General features: G+C 45.2%; 1 protein-coding gene across 1 annotated transcript in view; it reads left to right on the top strand.

Moving 5' to 3' along the window:
- The window catches only part of LOC117873920 (myotubularin-related protein 13-like), a 40731-nt gene that overhangs the window by 7727 nt on the left and 12788 nt on the right, over positions 1-20216 (top strand). The window contains exons 5-7 of the mRNA XM_034763822.1: positions 1997-2110; positions 2931-3059; positions 4013-4111. Of these exons, the coding sequence (XP_034619713.1) occupies positions 1997-2110; positions 2931-3059; positions 4013-4111 (342 nt within the window). The remainder of the gene's footprint in view (positions 1-1996; positions 2111-2930; positions 3060-4012; positions 4112-20216) is intronic.

Here is a 20216-nt window from a genome sequence, read left to right as displayed (position 1 = left end):
CACTTCTTTCTCTTGTACAGAAATGATATGAAGTAGAAGTTAAAAAGTAATCTACAGATTTATTATTTTCCATTATTTTGGTATGTTAAAAGAGAAATGATCTAAATCAATATTGCCCAGGTAGAGAGTACTATAGAAGTGCAAAGTATTATTATTACTATTATTGAACTAGACTAGGTCTCTTTAAACATAGGTTTGGGAGGTAGAGTATTTTTCCCCCTACTTGAAATTTGTTAAACCTGCAAAGACTGGATAGTTGTCAGTTACGTAGTTACTTTGTAGACTAGAAATTTTTTTTAATGAAAACTTAAATTCCACAGAATATAAGGTGGTGGGGGGAAAGGTGTTCATGAGAGGGCACTGTACAGACCCATAAACTACTCACCACAGGTTTGGAAGTTTGAGCTGGAGACTGTGTTAAACCAGTGAGAGAGAGAGCCAAGCCAGAAATTACTATGCATCACTAAGATTTCCTAAGACCAGTAGTTCACAAATAAAAAAAAACAAAGAAAGAAGAGGAAGAATCAGTGCTGTTGGAAGTGAATGAGAACTAAATATAGAGGAGGAGAAGAGAGAAGTAAGAGATTGAGAGTGCTCCAGAATGCAAGCTTCTAGTGACGGACTCAAAAAGGTGGAATAAACCTGGAAATCAACATACTTGCGTTCACTTATGAAATTTGATACCACCATCTCTGGAAGCCATTACTGTAAGATAAAAACCTGATTAGAAGAGTGAATAAAAGAGAATTTTGTTTGGAAAACATTGTCAGCTCAACTCTTTAAGAAAGCCATTGTGTGTCTAAAAAAAAAAAAGATGCTATAGGTTATCTAGCAGCTACAGCAATGGTCTGACTGTATGAGAAATAGAGATGGGACTCATTAATTTTATAATAAAAAGGGAAACTAGGAGTATATTTTATGTTTGTGCATACACATGGTTTATTTATACACTACAAAGAGAATTCTAACTTCTTAATGTTGCATTGGGCTCTGGTGAACATAAACTTGGGGCGAGGAGTATGTAATGCTATCTAAGACATAAAATGGAAATCTTTAGTAAAAGATAAGAATAGCATCACTTCACTCAGTATTTTTCCTGGTTTTCTATATTTCTTGCTTCACCTTAAAAGATTCATTTTTCAGTCCTGAAGTCGAGGTGAAATCCTGGCTCCATTGAACATTGAAGCCAGGATTTCACCCTCTGTGGGTAGTCTTAAATTGGTGTAGTGCATATTACAATATTGATGCTTTCAATCCTGTATAATTTTTGTCTAACATAAGAGAAACAGACCGATAAATGTTTTGTGGTGGACACCTGTGTATATGACGTCTATAATTTATACAAGTTACTATAAACTATTTGGTGCTAACTGTGGTGAGCAGTCTGGCCCTGAAATAAATAGTGTATCTGCCAATAAGAGTAGATTTTATTGAATTCTAAATTAATTTGTAAGAGGAGAGAACAACACTGAGCACATTCTTAATGAAATTCAGGGCCGTCATCTAAAAAATAGTTGTTCTTTATAGAATCTTTAGTGAAACATAAAAGTCTGCTTCCAAAACAATCTATTGAAAGATTAAATCTTGATGTCATATCTTAATTTGATTCACTGTGGCCTGGAATTCATTTGTGCTTGTATTTTTCAAATCAAAGGTCATATTTTAAAGTGCATTTGAGACTTATTGTAAAATTGAAGTCCCAGAGCAGCCTGCAGGTTGGCTGCAAGAAGAGTGATTGTATTGAGAGTCTGGTTTTAGCTGAGGTAAAATGTAGTAATCTGAAGTGACAAAAGGGATTGGTAGTGATGAGCATAATACTCAAATTAAATTGCTCTCGCTGCTACACTGCTGTTCTGTTTTGGATATTGTCTGAGAAAACTGATTATTCTGTTTTACAAATGTTTGTGACATAGTTTTATACTTGCGAGGGGGTAGGGAGGGAGGAGGAAGTTATAGAAGCAAAGTTGTTTACACCATATTTGATCATCATTTACAGGATAAAGAAGTACGAGCAATTTTCCTGAGATTGTTTGCACAACTTTTCCAAGGATACAGGTCATGCCTTCAGCTGATCAGAATTCATGCTGAACCAGTTATACATTTTCACAAGGTAAAAGAGAAAAAAAGGTTGTTTGTATTTAGTGAATATTTAGGGTAACCAGACAGCAAATGTGAAAGATCGGGATAGAGGTGGGGAGTAATAGGAGCCTATATAAGAAAAAGACCCAAAAATCAGGACTGACCCTATTATATCGGGACTGACCCTATAAAATCGGGATATCTGGTCACCCTATGAATATTTCACATACGATTTGAATTCATATCAGACTCATATAGTTGCTTTCTGAACAAACTTCAACTATACAATCTTGGAATTTAATTTTGTGTCTGACATACAAAAGTTTCTTTTTATATGATATAGTAAAATCATATCATTCTGATATTACTGAGGTGGTACTGTACAGTACAGCTTAACAGGCCCATTTACTGTTGCATTTCCAAACAGATTTGTCTAAGATGAAATCTGTAGCAAAGACCACATGTTAATATTTAAAGTTAAAACTAATACAATTTTGGAAGTAATTCATGGATTTCAAGAAATGTTTACCTATAGTTAAAGGAATCAACTTAATAGTACTAGAATTATTTTGTATTTTGCCTCCCAGAAGTTTTATTGCTCAAAGAAAACAGATTTTTGAATGATTTTTAAAAGTGTGTCTGAGCGAGAAGGGGGAATGTTCCAGTTCCAATACCTTTTATTTTATTAAAAAAAAGATCATTTACAGTTATTGTCTCTTAAAACACTTTGCACTTATTAGAAGCAGAAGAAGGTTTAAGCTATTAATATACCTGGAGTTGATTAAATGTTCTGTTTGTTTCCATAACTTTTCAATTATACAGTGACCAATCCCTCTTTACATTCACTGCAGGCGGCCTTTTTGGGCCAGCGAGGCTTGATTGAGAATGACTTTCTCACCAAAATTCTCAATGGAATGTCATTTGCTGGTTTTGTATCTGAGAGAGGTCCTCCCTACAGATCCTGTGATCTCTTTGATGAGGTAAAAATTCTGTTCTGTATGATATGTTATATTCAAAAGACAGTTAAAATATAGATGAGATGCTTCTGTATGTAGAAAAATGGTAATTGATAAACTTCTGAATCTTAATATATCAAAATAAATATAATTACTACAAATTACATATTTTATAAATTATCAAGCAACATATGATCTTTTAAGCCCTGATGCTTTAATGAGGCTACACATTCATAACTTTACACACATGAAGTTATTGGGACAATCACCTACTTAAAGTTAACCATGTGTGTAAGTCATTGTAGGATTGTGGCCTAATCTTTTTATGGTCCCATTTGGAACTCGGTATACTGATAATACCTGCTAGGACAGAATTATTTTGAATAATTTAATTATATTTTTAGAAATATCTTGCAGAAGTAAATTTTTTGACAAATGTTAATAAATTAAATACACACTTGGCAAAGGAAACTGAGGCAAACATCTTCTCTTGTACAAAGTACAATGGAATCATCAATATTGCCACTGCTAGAGCTGCAGTTTTTAAATTCTTGTCTAAAAAGACCAGACACAGTAAATTTTTCATCCAAACTTGCTGTGCTGTTTAAACTTGAATGTTTTATACAATACTGATATAGCTCTGTATTACTTTTATGTGGAAGGTTCAGAAACACAGCATGCTTGTGTTAAATGAATATTACAGGAACACAGGTTTCCTGCACCGGAGTGATCTTAAGCTCCATCAAGTCTGGTATCTTGCCTCTGGAGCTGTGATTTGCCCTATGCCTAACGCTTCAGAGGAAAGTGAATATTCCTGATAATTCACCTAGGAAATGGTACACTGCTTCCCAGAAGCATAAGAGATTTTTCAGAGTCCAATTTTCTGTGCACCTTTCAGTTTAAGATGAATATTATGTATTTTCTATATTAGCAAAGTTATTTTAAATTGATTTTTAAACATTTTGATACTTTTTAAGTTGGTAGCTTTTGAAGTGGAAAGAATTAAAGCTGAGGAAAGTAATCCACCAAAAATGATGAAGCACGTCAGAGAGCTTGCCGAACAGCTGTTCAAAAATGTAAGTTTATTGTAGCCATGTATGTACTGTACTATAGAATGCTTCAATAATTCTTCACTAAACTAACATGATTTATAGCCTGAACAGCTGAAACAAATGACTCCTTGTGGCGGTCATCTTTGTATTTTGGCTAAAGCCTTTGAAACGTTAAATTGTATTATACTCCAGCAATTTACAACACATGTTAAAGTAGCTCAATATTATTGTTAATTTTCCCTTCAGCCGATGCACTATAGCACACTTCTTAGTTAACGTATATCACTTAATGCTTTTAAGGTTTCTTTGTTGCCTCTAGTATAGCCTCTCCACATCTCCCACCAACTCTATGCTCCTCAAACCCTGTTCCCCTCCCCCCCATTTCAGCACAATCTCTATTTTCCCAGTGTATGATTCCCCAGGAGAACCTTGCTTCCCAATTTGCATCCATCTACCAAATCTTGTCTACTCCATTTCTCACTCCCACCCCAAGCTGTCCCATGCACTTTGTACGTTTTTCAGGACACCATCCTCCATTGCCTCCTGCCTCCCTTATACTGACTAATCCTTACTCCACCTCCATGCTGTTGCCCTAACAACCCATGCTTTTGGCTGGTCCGGTATATCCTATGTCCTCCCACCCAAGACTACCCGTATCCTCTTCTCCATTAGCCATCAGTGTCTCTGCTTACCCTGTGATCCTCCAAGCCACCCACCACATGACAGCTTTGCTGTCTTCCCTGCCTCCAACATGTTTTTTTCAACCAGCAACTCTACTGTCCCCATCTCCTTTACATCCCCCTTCCCAGAATTACTTTCCACTTTTACACTTTTTCTAAAATATGGACATTCACACAAAGTAATGTAAAGTTAAAGGCTTTTTTTTAAGTGAATTTCCTTTAAACCTGTAATCTCTAAGTATCAAGGAAATGCCAGTTAAAGTGAGATTAACATCCATAGGTTATCCCAAAACTCTGTAAAGTGTGACCTTGGTAGGCTTTGGTTTTGTAACTTGCAGCACACAAGTCACATCAATAGTGTGCGCACAGGATGCCTGTTCCATTTTCAGTTCGCATTGTGTGAACATAGAGCAGTGGTTTACTGTGAGCTGAGGGAGTAGTGTTCTTGGCGGGTATCCTTAGATCCTTTATTTCATGGTTGAGCAGCGTGCATCATTGGATTGTTCTTGCTGTAAATCATGGGATTCAAAGCAGAAGCCAGGGAGATTAGATTTTTTTTTTTTTAAAGCCCATATTTCTGCTGCCTGCGCCCCAGGCTTCCTTCTTGGGTGGGCTAGCACAATTTTCAAATTGCTGTCTGCTAGCATGGACCCAGAAATCCACAGCTCCACTATCATGGCAAGTGTGAATACAAAGAGGCTGCTTGGACTGTATTACAGTATTCAAACCCAGACACATTCAGCATTAGATTTTTCCTGCCACGCCACCAAGCAGATGCTGTGGGTCCAAGAGAATATTCAATGGCAGGATCACTGGCTCCTCCAGCAACAGGACAACACTGCAAAACTGTTGCATCAAAATGAGGATGCTGAGCTGTTGGAACCAGAGGATCGGTTCAAGTGTCAGCTGCACCATTTCTGGGCCCTACCAACCTATGTAGAATGGTGGGAGACATTCATTCTGCATTAATGGCATGGAGGTTGGGACAGTTATTTGGGGACACCCCCTCCTTTCCTCTGATTCCCTGGTTAATGAAGCCATCCACAGGCCATTTGGAAAGAAGGAACAAACAGTTTAACTATTGCCTGAGTAGGTACAGAATGGAGGTTGAGAGTGCATTTGGTTGTTTGAAAGGCAGATGGCACTGCTTATGGAATCATATGGAAGTATCAGGGGAAAAAAATGCCCCAATCATTATAGCTTCATGTTGTGTTGTGCACAATATCTGTGAGACCAAGGAGGATAGCCTTAGCAATGGGTGGTAGGCGGAGGTGCAGAGACTTACTTGGTGGTTCAAGCAAGCAGCCAGGCATCCCATAGAGAACACTAACACCCAGTAGAATATTGTCAGGGATGCCTTGTGTTCATGTTTTGAATCGCAAGGTTGAACACGTGTGGACGTTCAGCTGCTAATTTATGGAGGCAGGTTGGGATAGCTGTGAGTAGTGCGGTATTGTTTATGGTGATGGAAGGGGGACATTGCCTATATACTTTTGTAAAACCAAATGAATTATTTTAGCTTTACTTAAAGGATTTTGTGTGTTACATGCCATGATGAGTCATAGTGGACCAAAATGGATTTTTAGCGATTTTTTTTTTAGAAACAACAGTAACAAAGCCAAAAATAAAGTTTTAATTGAACTGATGGATAAATAATACCTTTTTATTTGAAAATACATTTACCCAAACAGTCAACCGACTAACCGTCAAAAAGAAAACCTTTTTTATAAAACAACAGTGCAAACCAAACAATTCAATCTGCAAAAATAACAAGGTTGAAAGAAGGGTTTAAAATTGCAGGCTCATATTCCCTCTGCCTCTTCTTGTATGCAAGGGTACTGGGGTTGAGTGCTATTGCTCAAAATTTTCATGTATGTTGCAGGGCTCAAAAATGCTGGCTCCCAAGAGCCAGTGTTCTTGATGAGCAGATGGTGGACCTGAGAGGAGAGTGGTGTTTGGGACGTGTGTTGTATGTGTTTTATGGGGAAGAGTTGCTGCTGGTCCCAGTAGCCAGTATTGTCCAGAAGGCTGAAGGAGATGCTGGGTCCCCAGTTTATGGGACTGCATGGCTTGCTGGTCTAGCAGGAGCATGTCCTTCAGCCTCTGGACAATACTGGCTACTGGATAATGTCTCTGAGTTGCCTCTATATCTGCTTGTCTTTTTCCATGCTCTCCTTGGCCATGGCTATTGTTTTCCTTGGCTACTGCCACAATCTCCTAGGAGAGCTACGTTTCTTTCTCTTTCTGCTTCATCATGTACTGCCTCCACCTCTCAGTCAATGCGTTTTTTCTCTGGGACTTTGCTATGAGTTGACCAAACATCTCTTCCTGAGTCTCCTTTTTTGCCCCTCAGGTGGGCCAGCCTCTCAACAGTGGATAGAGGCCCTGTCCTTGATGGTCTGGCTATTGCAGGTGCTGTGGTAGTGTGTGTGGGGGGAAACAGTCACTTATTGTTCATATTCCGGACAGTCCATGATAAGACTTTTTTTTTTTTTTCTATGTGCATGTGACTTTACTGTCTGCTGCATATGCAATTTGCCACTGTGCCTTAGTGGCGTGGGGGATGGGAGTGGGGGAGTGGAATTGTGCTCCAGTTTTGTTTGTGCATTTGAGTTGCATCTCTGGGTTTGGAGGGGTTATGGAGGGCATCGGGGTGCCAAGCCAGATAGTAATCTCCTCTGCATCCGCTTTAGGTTGCCCTGACTCTTGATGCTATTACACAGAGGCGGGAGACTAGAAAGCAGAGAATAGTCTTATTCAAAAAGCCAAAGGGCAAACCAGAAAGATATACATTGAAGTTGCTCACCAGGATGGTCATCCCAGAAGTGCTGCAAGAGTGGAAGAGGCTTGTGAACTATATTGGGGAAATGAGCATGCAGTGAATTCCCTATAATGTGTGAACCAAAATTGAGCAGTTTCTCAGTCTTAAGTTCTGCTTTATCTCCGTTGCAGACATAAAGTGCAAAGAAAAATAGATAGAGTCCTGCAATGATTGTCAACTAGAATGTACATTACAGGACATTTAAATCTCATAAGGGAAGAGTTCTGTTTGCATCTTTACCAGGCATGTGATGTCCATGTAAACTATGAACACAATCAAACTTCTTGCCCTCTAAATATTGTCTTAATAAACTGTTGCACTTCGCACAAATTATTTTTTCATTATTTGAATGTGCTGCAGGAGGGAGGGTCGGGCAGAGGCTGAAGCTGAAGCTGCGCCATGCTGCCTGCCGCCATTTCAGGCAGGCGAATAGGGAGGGATAGCTCAGTGGTTTGAGCATTGGCCTGCTAAACCAAGGGTTGTGAGTTCAATCCTTGAGGGGACCACTTAGGGCTCTGGGGCAAAATCAGTACTTGGTCCTGCTAGTGAAGGCAGGGGGTGGACTCGATGACCTGTCGGGGTCCCTTCCAGTTCTCTGAGATAGGTATATCTCATATATTATTATAGGGCAGGAAGGGCATTTGCTGGGCAGGAAAAATAAGGGAATGGGAAAGGAAAACAGGCAAATGAGCAAGCACCTTCTATGCCACAGTCTTGAAAACTGTCACTAGTCTCATGGCTTTAGCATGAGACAGAGGCCAGTCACTCATGTGGAACAGACACCATTTTGGAAACATCGGTGGGGGTGTGCCAAAGAGTGTGGGCCGATGGAGACAAAGAGGGCACAAGGGCTGGATATTTGAAAGGGGTCCTAGCTCACGTTCATCTGAAATGGCTACCTCCATGGGGTACCCAGAATAGAATGTAGAAAGACAATGTAACACAGTAATAATAAAAAAATTGGAAGGATAGGTACTTCCCTTCCAAAGTTCCCTCCAGAGAATCTGCGTCTTCAGTTCTGGACCGGGTTTCTGTCTGGGACCTAACCTCAGCCAATGCAAGGCAAGAATTGGGGTACTTTGCAGCAGGGTATTATTGCAGTTGGATTTCCAACTGACCAGTGTCAGGGTCCTGGGTCCCAAAAAGATCATTGTCTATCAGGGCACAGCTCCTCTCTGGCATCCTTTCCCACTCATCCTACAGTAGGCCTTGCTGGTTGTCCGTAGTGGGCAGGAAAGTGTGGCCAGCAGGCTCCACATGGTGTCTTGGACAGGTTGTGCTATAATTATGTAGGATCCTGCAAGCTCATCATAAAATGGACAGGTCACATGCCCCTTGCCAAATTGTATCCTTTTGTCCCCCCTTTCAATGTACTTACTCCCAAGTTGCTTGATCTTTATCTGGCATTGGTTGTCATCCCAGTCATGGCCCCTCTCAGAAATTTGCTTGGCAATGTCCATAAAAAGGTTTTTATTCAGGTGGCTGATCACAAGAGCTTTCTGCACCAACACTTCTCCCCAGATAGCAATGAGATCCAAGGTCCCGGCACAGCTTTAAACAGCTGGGCAAAGCATGTTGTGGGACTTCTGGAGCGCAATTGTGGTTGCATCACAAGAATGCTGATACGCTCAGATCCAGGAACAAATGGGTGAATTCTGGCTCTGTGCCAGCCTTTATGGGGAGGAGGTGATGTCCTGAGAACTTGACATCAGAGTCAGGGGAAGGCACACTGGTGGACAGGCAGGTCAGTAATGGTTGACTTACAAGGCACTGTTGGAAACATGGGGAAAAAATGGTATGCAGCAGTTTTGTCCACATGAACAGTAGACCACACTAATTCAATTTGCAGCAAAACCTAGTCCGCTTGGCAAGAAGACTCCAGAGTTCATGGCAAATGTGGAGTAAGTGCACAGTGATGGATTATGTTGTGTGTATGCAAACCATTTTCAAACTGCATTCAATCCTCTTTTAAACCCCTGTGTAGACAAGGCCAAAACCAGGGGTTCTCACAAGAAAATTTTTGATGGCCTTAGAGGTGGTCACTCTGACAATTTTCCCTAAAATACTTAATTAACTTTAGGAAAAACAAATAAATATGCACATATCCATGTCCAAATCATTGTAATTTATTTATGTAGGGTTTTTTTCAGACTCAGTAATAAAAATAATGTACAGTTGTTGCTATTCTTTACTGGACAAACAGAATAGAAACAAAATAAGGTGCTTTGCGAGTTCTTTTCTTTTTTGTTGCTACTTCTGGTTTTTTTGGTTGCTGGTTTGTTTGTTTTTTAGACTTCCTAGTCAGCTCCTTTGAAAACTGATATTTGTACGTTTGTTAATATTGCTTTTCACAGCAGACTTACTCAGCCATGGTAAGCTGGGGGACAAATCAAGCTCTGAATGGAGAGGTGGGTAGGGAGGCAGCGGGGGCCAAGGCAATGGAGGGCTGGGGAAGGCGGGGGCCATGGTCGACGGGGGAGGGTGGTGAGGCCAGAGCCCAAAACCCTGCAGCCGGAACCAGAAGCCCAGTGGCCGGAGCCAGAAGCCCGAGCCCCACTGCCCCTGTGAAAGAGGGGAACTCACACAGGCTGCCTGCTCCTCTGGCATTTGTGGATCCAGAGGGGGGCAGGGCCCAACCCCTACTGGTGGCCGCAGGGAAGGGTGAATGCTTTGCCGCCCTCCCCTGACCTCCCAATCACTACCCAGGAGGCTGTGGCCGCAAGAAAAACCCCTGGCGGCCACATATGGCGATGGTGGCCACATTTGGGAAACGCTAAGCGCATGTGACTGTTTAGACAATACTTTTAACATTTCTTAAAATGGAGAGTCAATATTCATTCATTTTAGTCTAATTTATGAGCATAAATATTTTAAATCACTGACCTTATAGAATTACTTGAAAACAAAGGTACCACCAGTGACAAAATGTAGTTAACAATTAAGTGATATTCCTCAGACTGTCATGCATCAAGCCACATATATTAAAATCTGAATCTATTTAAATAGAGAGCATCATGGTGCACAACATACATTCCAAAAGTTATGCAAAGGGTTCCCTGGTGTAATCATTCTTAAACTCCCAACGCATTGAAGGGATTAATTTGACAACTGTTCCCTACTATTTTTATGTAGTGAAGTTGATCAGTTTAGACTTACATTCCTAATGATTTCACACCTGGAATGGCATAATACAGGCACTTATTCTGAGGAATTTTTGTAGTATAAGGCTTGATTTTCCCCATAATTTAAGTGGGGGGGTCATAATGTGAATCTTGATAATTTGATTTTAAGTAGACAGAAAGATGGAAACATTTTTCTACAGAATAAGTGCTACACATCATCTACATTTATCAGCATGCAGAGCCTATTCAGGACTTATTTTTTAGAAGCAGAGAATTCGTATTAGTGTGATTAATCACTGGCATTGATTTTTCCACATTTCATAATATCAAAACATATGGCTTGAAAAGCCTTCTCAGGTGTAATTTTTCAAGGTGCATACTAAAGAATTAAAGTGCTAGCTAAGAAGACCTTCAATCATTTAGTCTGATGCTGGATTGACAAACTTTACAGATAGAATTTTGCCAGAGAACAGAAGAGCCTTCTTGTATCTTTCGTAAAATTAAATACATAAACAGCCATCAGCTTGTGTTGACATTTGGTTACTACTTATCTGGGATGGATTTAAAACTAGTGACTAAGAGGTGAAAAACTGAACTGGATATCACACTTCCCAAATTCATAGCCATCCAGTTCCACTTCTTTGTTTTTTTAAAAACTTTTTGCTGCAGCTTTTAACAGGACCTCCTCTGTCATGGTAATTGTAGAAGACTATGGGAATGAAAGACTAATGATAGTACACTGGAACAATACTCTCAATGCAGCCAAGTTTGATAAACTTGGCTGGAAATGTGAAAACTTACAATTTTTAAAGGCTGACCTCATGATGTTGTTCTCTTAACATTTCTTTACCAGAGTTATAACATGACACACATGTTGTTCTAATATGATATGAAATACACTGGCATCTTCTGAAAAAATGATATGGGATATAATTTGTCTGTTGACTTTCCTGCTGACATAGTAAGTATTAATAACCTCCCTTGGAAGTATCTAAGAGATTAGGATTTGGCTAGAATATCCCCACATATACACTCCATGTTATCGCTTATTACCTTCTAGACATCTCAGGCTTGCCCAGTACTCCCTAGTTTGATTTCATTGAGAATTTGTCTCAATAAAGCTAAAGGCTGAATTTTACTGTTTTCCCTGCAAAGAGTCAGATTCTTTCCTCATGCCCATTCAACAACATTGGACTCAATGAGATCGTATATCATAAATGAGGGTAGAATTTGGCTCTAACAATTTAAGGAATATAGTTGAGGTTAGATTTTCCAATGTCCATTATTTTGTATTTACCAATGTTGAATTTGATCTGCCATTTTGTTGCCACGTCACCCAGTTTTATGAGATCCCTTTGTAACTCTTTGCAGTCAGCTTTGGACTTAACTATCTTGAGTAATTTAGTATCATCTGTAAACTTTACCACCTCACTATTTACCCCGTTTTCCAGATCATTTATGAATCTGTTGAACAGCATTGGTCCCAGTATAGATCTTTGGGGAACCTCTCTCCACTGTGAAAACTGACCTTTTATTCTTATCTTTTTGTCCTATCTTTTAACGATCCATGAGAGGACCTTCCCTCTTATCCCCTGAGGCTACACAGACCCAAGTGGCTTGAAAGCACAGGCGATCGTAGATAATGCGCTGGAGAGGTTTTAGCTAAGGGCTGTATGTGATGGCCAGCGGTGTTCTGTTGTTGTCCTTGTTGGGCCTGTCCTGTAGTAGGTGATTCCTGGGTACCCATCTTGCTCTGTCAATCTGTTTCCTCACTTCCCCAGGTGGGTATTGTAGTTTTATGAATGCTTGATAAAGATCTTGTAGGTGTTTGTCGCTGTCTGAGGGGTTGGAGCAAATTCGGTTGTATTTTAGGGCGTGGCTGTTGACAGTGGATCGTGTGATGTGTCTTGGATGGAAGCTGGAGGCATGTAGGTACGTATAGTGGTCAGTAGGTTTCCGGTATAGCGTGGTGTTTATGTGACCATCACTTATTTGCACTGTAGTGTCCAGGAAATGGATCTCTTGTGTGGACTGGTCCAGGCTGAGGTTGATGGTGGGGTGGAAATTGTTGAAGTCCAGGTACCCGCATGGCCCCAAAGTATGCCAACATTTTTATGGCTGACTTAGAACAACGCTTCCTCAGCTCTCGTCCCCTAGTGCCCCTCCTCTACTTGCGCTACATTGATGACATCTTCATCAAATGGACCCACGGAAAGGAGGGCCTTGAAGAATTCCACCTGGACTTCAACAGTTTCCACCCCACCATCAACCTCAGCCTGGACCAGTCCACACAAGAGATCCACCCTATACCAGAAACCTACTGACCTCTATACATACCTACATGCCTCCAGCTTCCATCCAAGACACATCACACGATCCATTGTCTACAGCCAAGCCCTAAAATACAACCGAATTTGCTCCAACCCCTCAGACAGAGACAAACACCTACAAGATCTTTATCGAGCATTCGTAAAACTACAATACCCACCTGGGGAAGTGAGGAAACAGATTGACAGAGCAAGATGGGTACCCAGAAATCACCTACTACAGGACAGGCCCAACAAGGACAACAACAGAACACCGCTGGCCATCACATACAGCCCCCAGCTAAAACCTCTCCAGCGCATTATCTACGATCTACAACCTATCCTGGAAAATGATCCCTCACTCTCACAGACCTTGGGAGGCAGGCCAGTCCTCGCTTACAGACAACCCCCCAACCTGAAGCAAATACTCACCAGGAACTACACACCCCACCACAGAAACACTAACCCAGGAACCAATCCCTGTAGCAAACCTCGTTGCCTACTCTGTCCACCTATCTACTCTGGTGACACCATCAGAGGACCCAACCACATCAGCCACACCATCAAGGGCTCATTCACCTGCACATCCACTAATGTTATATATGCCATCATGTGCCAGCAATGCCCCTCTGCCATGTACATTGGCCAAACCAGACAGTCCCTCTGCAAAAGAATAAATGGACACAAATCGGACATCAGGAATGGTAACATACATAAGCCAGTAAGTGAACACTTCAATCTCCCTGGTCATTCTATTACAGATTTAAAAGTCACTATCATTGAACAAAAAAACTTCAGAAACAGACTTCAAAGAGAAACAGCAGAACTAAAATTCATTTGCAAATTTAACACCATTAATCTGGGCTTGAATAGGGACTGGGAGTGGCTGGCTCATTACAGAAGCAGCTTTTCCTCTCCTGGAATTGACACCACCTCATCTATTATTGGGAGTGGACTACATCCATCCTGATTGAGTTGGCCCTGTCAACACTGGTTCTCCACTTGCGAAGTAACTCCCTGCTCTCCATGTGTCAGTATATAATGCCTGCATCTGTAACTTTCACTCTATGCATCTGAAGAAGTGAGGTTTTTACCCACAAAAGCTTATGCCCAAATAAATCTGTTAGTCTTTAAGGTGCCACCAGACTCCTTGTTGTTTTGTAGATACAGACTAACACGGCTACCCCCTGATACTTAGTACCATTTGTATCCATTTAAAAACAGCTGTAAACTTCATTTTCGTGGTTCATCACTTCAACCATTCCACACCTCTCTTGCAACCCTACAGTGCCTCACCCTTCTCCACCGCATGAAACGCAAAGTAGTCATTTTCATTTTTAAGTCCTTCATGGCTTATTCCCCGTACCATGAGTTATTTTGTATACACAATCGAGATATCAGTCCCCACCTCTGCTCTGCTAATGATGCTAGCCTTCATTGCCAATTTCTTAAATTTTAAAACAATCATTTTACATTCTCTCTTCTGCTCCCCCATGCATGGAAGGAGCTCCTCTTAAACGCTCATAAAGTTACCTCATTGCCCTCCTTAATATCCCATCTTAAAATTCTCCTCTGCTGTGATGCCTACAAAGAACTTGTTAGTAATTAGTTAACTGGTATGTTTTGACTGCTCTTCTCTTGCTCAGCAATATAGTCTTGTTACTACCTTGTGCTCCCATGTTTGTTTGGTGTATCCATCAGTTCTCTCTTGTCTTATATGTAAACTTTGAGTTCTTTGTGTTTGCACAGCATCTGGTACAATGAAGCTCTGATCTGTGACCGGGCTCTTAGGCAGAACCTCACTACAAATAATGTAAGAACGTTACTGGCATGATTAACAATGAATCCCAGAAAGTAGCTGATTGAAGAGTAAATCTTTTATCAATCTGATTGACATTCTCACTACCTAGTAGCAGTGAGATACAATGCTATTAATGCTAACTATGGGAGAGGTCTTCCTGAAAAAAGTAGGCTTCTGCTACATTTACTAAGAGGCAGAACACACACGTCTGCATGTAAGAGAAGCACTACATTGATAGCAGTAGAGAGAGATCCCAAGACAGCCTACAGAGCCACAGCAAACCAACCAGTTCTTCTTCGAGTGCTTGCTCATATCGATTCCAATCAGGTGTGCGCGCGCTGCGTGCACGATCGTCGGAGAATTTTCTACCCTAGCAACACCCGGCGGGTCGGCTGTGGAGCCCCCTAGAGTGGCTCCTTCATGGCGCTGGATATATACCCCAGCCGACCCGGCGCCCCCTCAGTTCCTTCTTACCGCCCCTGACGGTCGTTGGAACTGTGGAGCGCGGCATAGCTGTTCTCCACTCTCCCTAGCTTATTCCGTTTTTGTAGATAGTTGTAGTTGTTATATAGTTTTAGATAGTTGTTCAGTTTATCCTTTAATAGTTGTAGATAGTTAAGAGGGGATTAAGGGGGTTGTTCTTCCCCCCTTTTTCCCCCGGCGCATAGCCGGGCTCATGCCCAAGGCTCCCGGCTTTAAGCAGTGCGCGTCCTGCGCTAAACATATGCCCACAAGTGTTCCGCACGACTCGTGTCTGAAGTGCCTGGGAGAGTCCCATCAAACAGATAAGTGTAAGATCTGTAAGGCCTTCAGACCGAGAACCAAAAAGGAGCGGGACTTTCGGCTTCGGCAACTCCTCATGGAGGCGGCACTTAGCCCGGACACTCCATCGGCGCGTCAAACCCCAGCGCCAAGCGCCTCAGTGCGCAGTGCCCCTGCGGCACCGACTGCCCCTGCATCGCGGGTGGAGTCGGACAAGCCTCCGCGGCACCGGACCCCTTCGGCACCGCACCTGCCGCAAGTGCCTCGGCGCCGATCGTTATCCCCGGGACATAAGAAATCCCGTAAGGCGCAGGAGACTGCCGTCCTGAAGACGCCGGCCCCCCCGGTGCCGGGGGTAGAGCCGCGTCCACCGGTGGAGCACCAAAAGCAGGTGCCTCCGGCACCGTCGACTCCGGCTCCGAGGCCGTTGAGTCCGGTGCGGACGGGATCACCACCGCGGTCAGTGGTAGAGCCGTGTCTCCCGTCGACCCCAGAGACCTTCGCGACGGCGAGAGACTTGATTGCTCTCACGGAGCCGGCACCGCCCCAACTACCGGCACCGTTGGCTCCTCGTCCGGTGCAATCCAGGGGAAAACCTGCCATGATGCGCCCACCGTCTCAAGGTCTGGAACCACGGCACCGATCCAGGTCACGAAGCAGGTCCCGACGCCGCTCGCAGTCCCGGCGCCGACTATCACCTCGGCACCGGTCGTACTCGCGGCTAAGATCATCGTCGTGGCACCGTTCTATGTCCCGGCACCGTTATGATCGTCGGTACCGTTCGAACTCGAGACGTAGTTCCTGGCACCGATACGAGCGACGCTCGACGTCGAAGGGCCGCTCCCGGCACCGGGCCTACTCGAGGTCGCCTTCCAGGTCGGACTCTCGGCACCGACGTGGTCATCGGCACCGATCCCGATCTCGGCACCGCTCACCGGCACCGCATAGGGACCGTTCATCTCCGGACCGGCACCGAACGGCACCGTATCTTCCGGAGCTCATCTCGGCGCGGTCGGCACCGCCATGGCCATCGAGATCAGTGTCCCGTTCCTCCGATGGGGCATCGAGATCGGCATACCCCCCTCAGGGGCAGGCCGCTGAGCCGGACATGGGCCACTGGCAGGAGGTAGCGGAGGATCCCGCTCAGGGACCTTCACACTGGTCGTTCTGGACCCCGTGGGCGTACCACCAAGCGCAAGGGGCTCCACCACCATCAGCCTCTCGCTCGGTGCACTCTGAGCGAAGGGCCCCAGAGTCCACCATCTCTCGCCCTCCTCCAGGGGGCATGGAGGCGTCCGTGCCCGCACCACCTGACGTCCTGGACCCAGGGGCAGGTGATGCTCCGCTCCAGGGCTCATTGGACCATGACCCGCCCTTAGATCCCTTGCCACCTGAGGCATCTTCCTCATCTTCCCCAGATGAGGCGGTGGCGGGCACAACGAGCACAGGTCCACCCCCGATAGATCTCCGGGCACACCAGGACCTATTACGTAGGGTGGCACGTAATATGGACCTACAGGCAGAGGACATAGTGGAGGTGCAGGACCCCATTGTGAACATCCTCTCCGCGGATGCCCCATCCAGAGTGGCGTTGCCCCTGATCCGTACGATCCAGGCTAACGCCACTACGATATGGCAAACTCCTGCCTCTATTCCACCCACAGCCAGAGGGGTGGAAAGAAAGTACTTTGTCCCCTCAAAGGACTATGAGTACTTGTACACTCATCCCCAGCCGTGTTCACTGGTGGTGTCATCGGTGAATGCAAGGGAGCGCCACGGTCAGCAGGCCGCAGCGCCCAAATCGAAGGACGCTAAGCGCTTCGATTTGTTTGGGCGTAAGGTTTATTCAGCCGGGGGGCTACAGCTTAGAGCGGCTAATCAGCAGGCGCTCCTGAGCCGCTATAACTTTAATTCCTGGAACTCTATGGGGAAGTTCAAGGAATTGGTTCCCCAAGACTCCAGGGAAGAGTTTGGGGCCTTAGTGGAGGAGGGTAAGAAGGTGGCACGGACCTCCTTACAGGCCTCCTTGGACATAGCAGACTCGGCTGCGAGAACCCTGGCTTCAGGTATCGCTATGCGGAGAATCTCCTGGCTCCAGGTCTCGGGCTTGCCTCCGGAACTGCAGCAAACTCTGCAGGATTTACCCTTTGAGGGACACGGATTGTTCTCAGACAAGACGGACTCTCGTCTGCAGAGCCTCAAGGACTCGAGAACAATCATGCGCTCCCTAGGGATGCATGTTCCGGGACCCCAGCGCAGGCCATTTCGACCTCAGCCTCAGCGGTTCTACCCCCCCCACCTCGTCCGAGGCAGGACTCTGCCAGAAGGTGGGGGCGAGGTGGTAGGAGGAGGTTGACCGGCCCTCAACCCGGTCAGAACCAGGGGCCACCTCAGCCACCTTCAGGCCCTAGGCAGAACTTTTGAAGGTGCGGTCGAGGACGGCGCCCCAGTCATCTCCCAGAATCCAGCCCCCTCCTTTCGGGATCGCCTCTCCCATTTCCACCGTGCTTGGTCCCTTATAACCTCAGACCGTTGGGTCCTTCGCACGGTGGAGTGGGGATACGCTCTCCAGTTTTCTTCTTCCCCCCCCTCCCACCCCCCCTCCCCGTCCCTCTTCAGGGATCCTTCTCACGAGCAACTCCTTATACAGGAGGTTTCTACGCTCCTATCTTTGGGGCCATAGAGGAGGTTCCATTAGAATTAAGGGGCAGGGGATTTTATTCCCGTTACTTCCTGATCCCCAAGTCCAAAGGGGGTCTGCGACCCATCTTAGACTTACGCGGACTCAACAAATTCGTAGTAAAGTTGAAGTTCCGCATGGTCTCATTGGGGACCATTATCCCTTCCCTGGATCCTGGAGACTGATTCGCCGCCCTCGACATGAAGGACGCATACTTCCATATAGCAATCTACCCGCCTCACAGGCGCTTCCTGCGATTTGTGGTAAACAAGGTACATTACCAATTTGCAGTCCTTCCCTTCGGCCTATCCTCAGCCCCAAGAGTGTTCACAAAATGTATGGCCGTCGTGGCGGCATACCTTCGTCGACAAGGGGTACAGGTGTTCCCGTATTTGGACGACTGGCTGATACGCGGTCGCACCAGAGAGCAAGTTCGAGCTCACGTACACATAATAGTACACACATTCCACGCGTTGGGCATCCTACTCAACAAAGAGAAATCCACGCTAGAGCCTACCCAGAGGATAGAATTTATTGGGGCAGTCCTAGACTCCGGACGTGCACAAGCTATTCTACCAGACAATCGTTTTCATACCATCACAAGCCTCATTCGAGGACTCAGGGCCTTCCCAATTACCAAGGTGAGGTCGTGCCTCACCCTGCTGGGTCACATGGCGTCTTGCACGTACGTAACCAGGCATGCCAGACTTCGGCTTCGCCCACTCCAGACCTGGGTGTCATCGGTATACCGCCCATATCGGGAACATGGTGATCACGGTTCCGAACTCGGTCTTGACCTCCCTCACCTGGTGGCTAGATCACAGTGTGGTTTGCGAGGGGATGCCGTTTCACGCCCCACAACCCTCTCTGCACCTGGTCACAGACGCTTCATCTCTGGGTTGGGGTGCCCATCTCAACGAACACCATACCCAGGGCCTGTGGACTGCACCCCAGCTAGCCCTGCACATCAGTGTTCGGGAACTGATGGCGGTGCGCCTGGCGTGCCAGGCATTTCTCAATCTCCTACGTGGACGCTGTGCGTTGGTTCTCATCGACAACACCACGGCCATGTTTTACATCAACAAGCAAGGAGGAGCACGTTCGTCGATTCTATGCCAAGAGGCCATTCGCCTGTGGGACTTCTGCATCACCCACTCAATCCATCTCACGGCATCGTTCCTCCCTGGAGTCCAGAACACTTTAGCGGACCGACTCAGCAGGTCCTTTCAGACGCACGAGTGGTCTATTCGTCCAGACATCATCTATTCTGTTTTCCCGAGGTGGGGATTTCCCCAGGTCGACCTGTTTGCATCTCGAGCAAACAGGAAGTGCCATGCATTCTGCTCCCTACAAGGGCGAGCTCCGGGCTCTCTATCGGACGCATTTCTCCTTCCTTGGAAAGACCACCTGTTTTACGCCTTCCCCCCATTTCCTCTGGTCCACAAGGTGCTGCTCAAACTACGCAGAGACCAGGCTCGAGTAATTCTAGTCGCTCCAGCGTGGCCGAGGCAACACTGGTACACCACACTGTTGGAGCTCTCGGTTCAGACACCAATCCCGCTTCCGTTGTGTCCAGATCTCATCTCTGAGGACCACGGCCGACTACGTCATCCCGACCTACAATCACTCCACCTCACGGCGTGGTTGCTCCATGGTTCACCCAGGCAGAGCGGCAATGCTCGCACTCTGTCCAACAGATTCTGCTGAGCAGTAGGAAGCCTTCAACACGGACCACGTACTTGGCCAAGTGGAAGAGGTTCTCCTGCTGGTGCGAACAACGAGCCGTGTCCCCATTACAGGCACCTATTCCTCTCATATTGGAATATCTCCTCTCCCTAAAACAGCAGGGTTTGGCGATATCTTCAATTAGAGTTCACCTGGCCGCTATATCGGCTTTTCACCCAGGGGAACTTGCGTCCTCGGTATTCTCTAACCCGATGGTCGTTAGATTCCTCAA

Source organism: Trachemys scripta, chromosome 2, assembly GCF_013100865.1.
Source record: "Trachemys scripta elegans isolate TJP31775 chromosome 2, CAS_Tse_1.0, whole genome shotgun sequence".
In the NCBI taxonomy this organism is placed as follows: Eukaryota; Metazoa; Chordata; order Testudines; family Emydidae; genus Trachemys; species Trachemys scripta.
The sequence above is the reverse complement of the archived record's forward strand: the minus strand, read 5'-3'. Positions and strand labels throughout refer to the sequence as shown.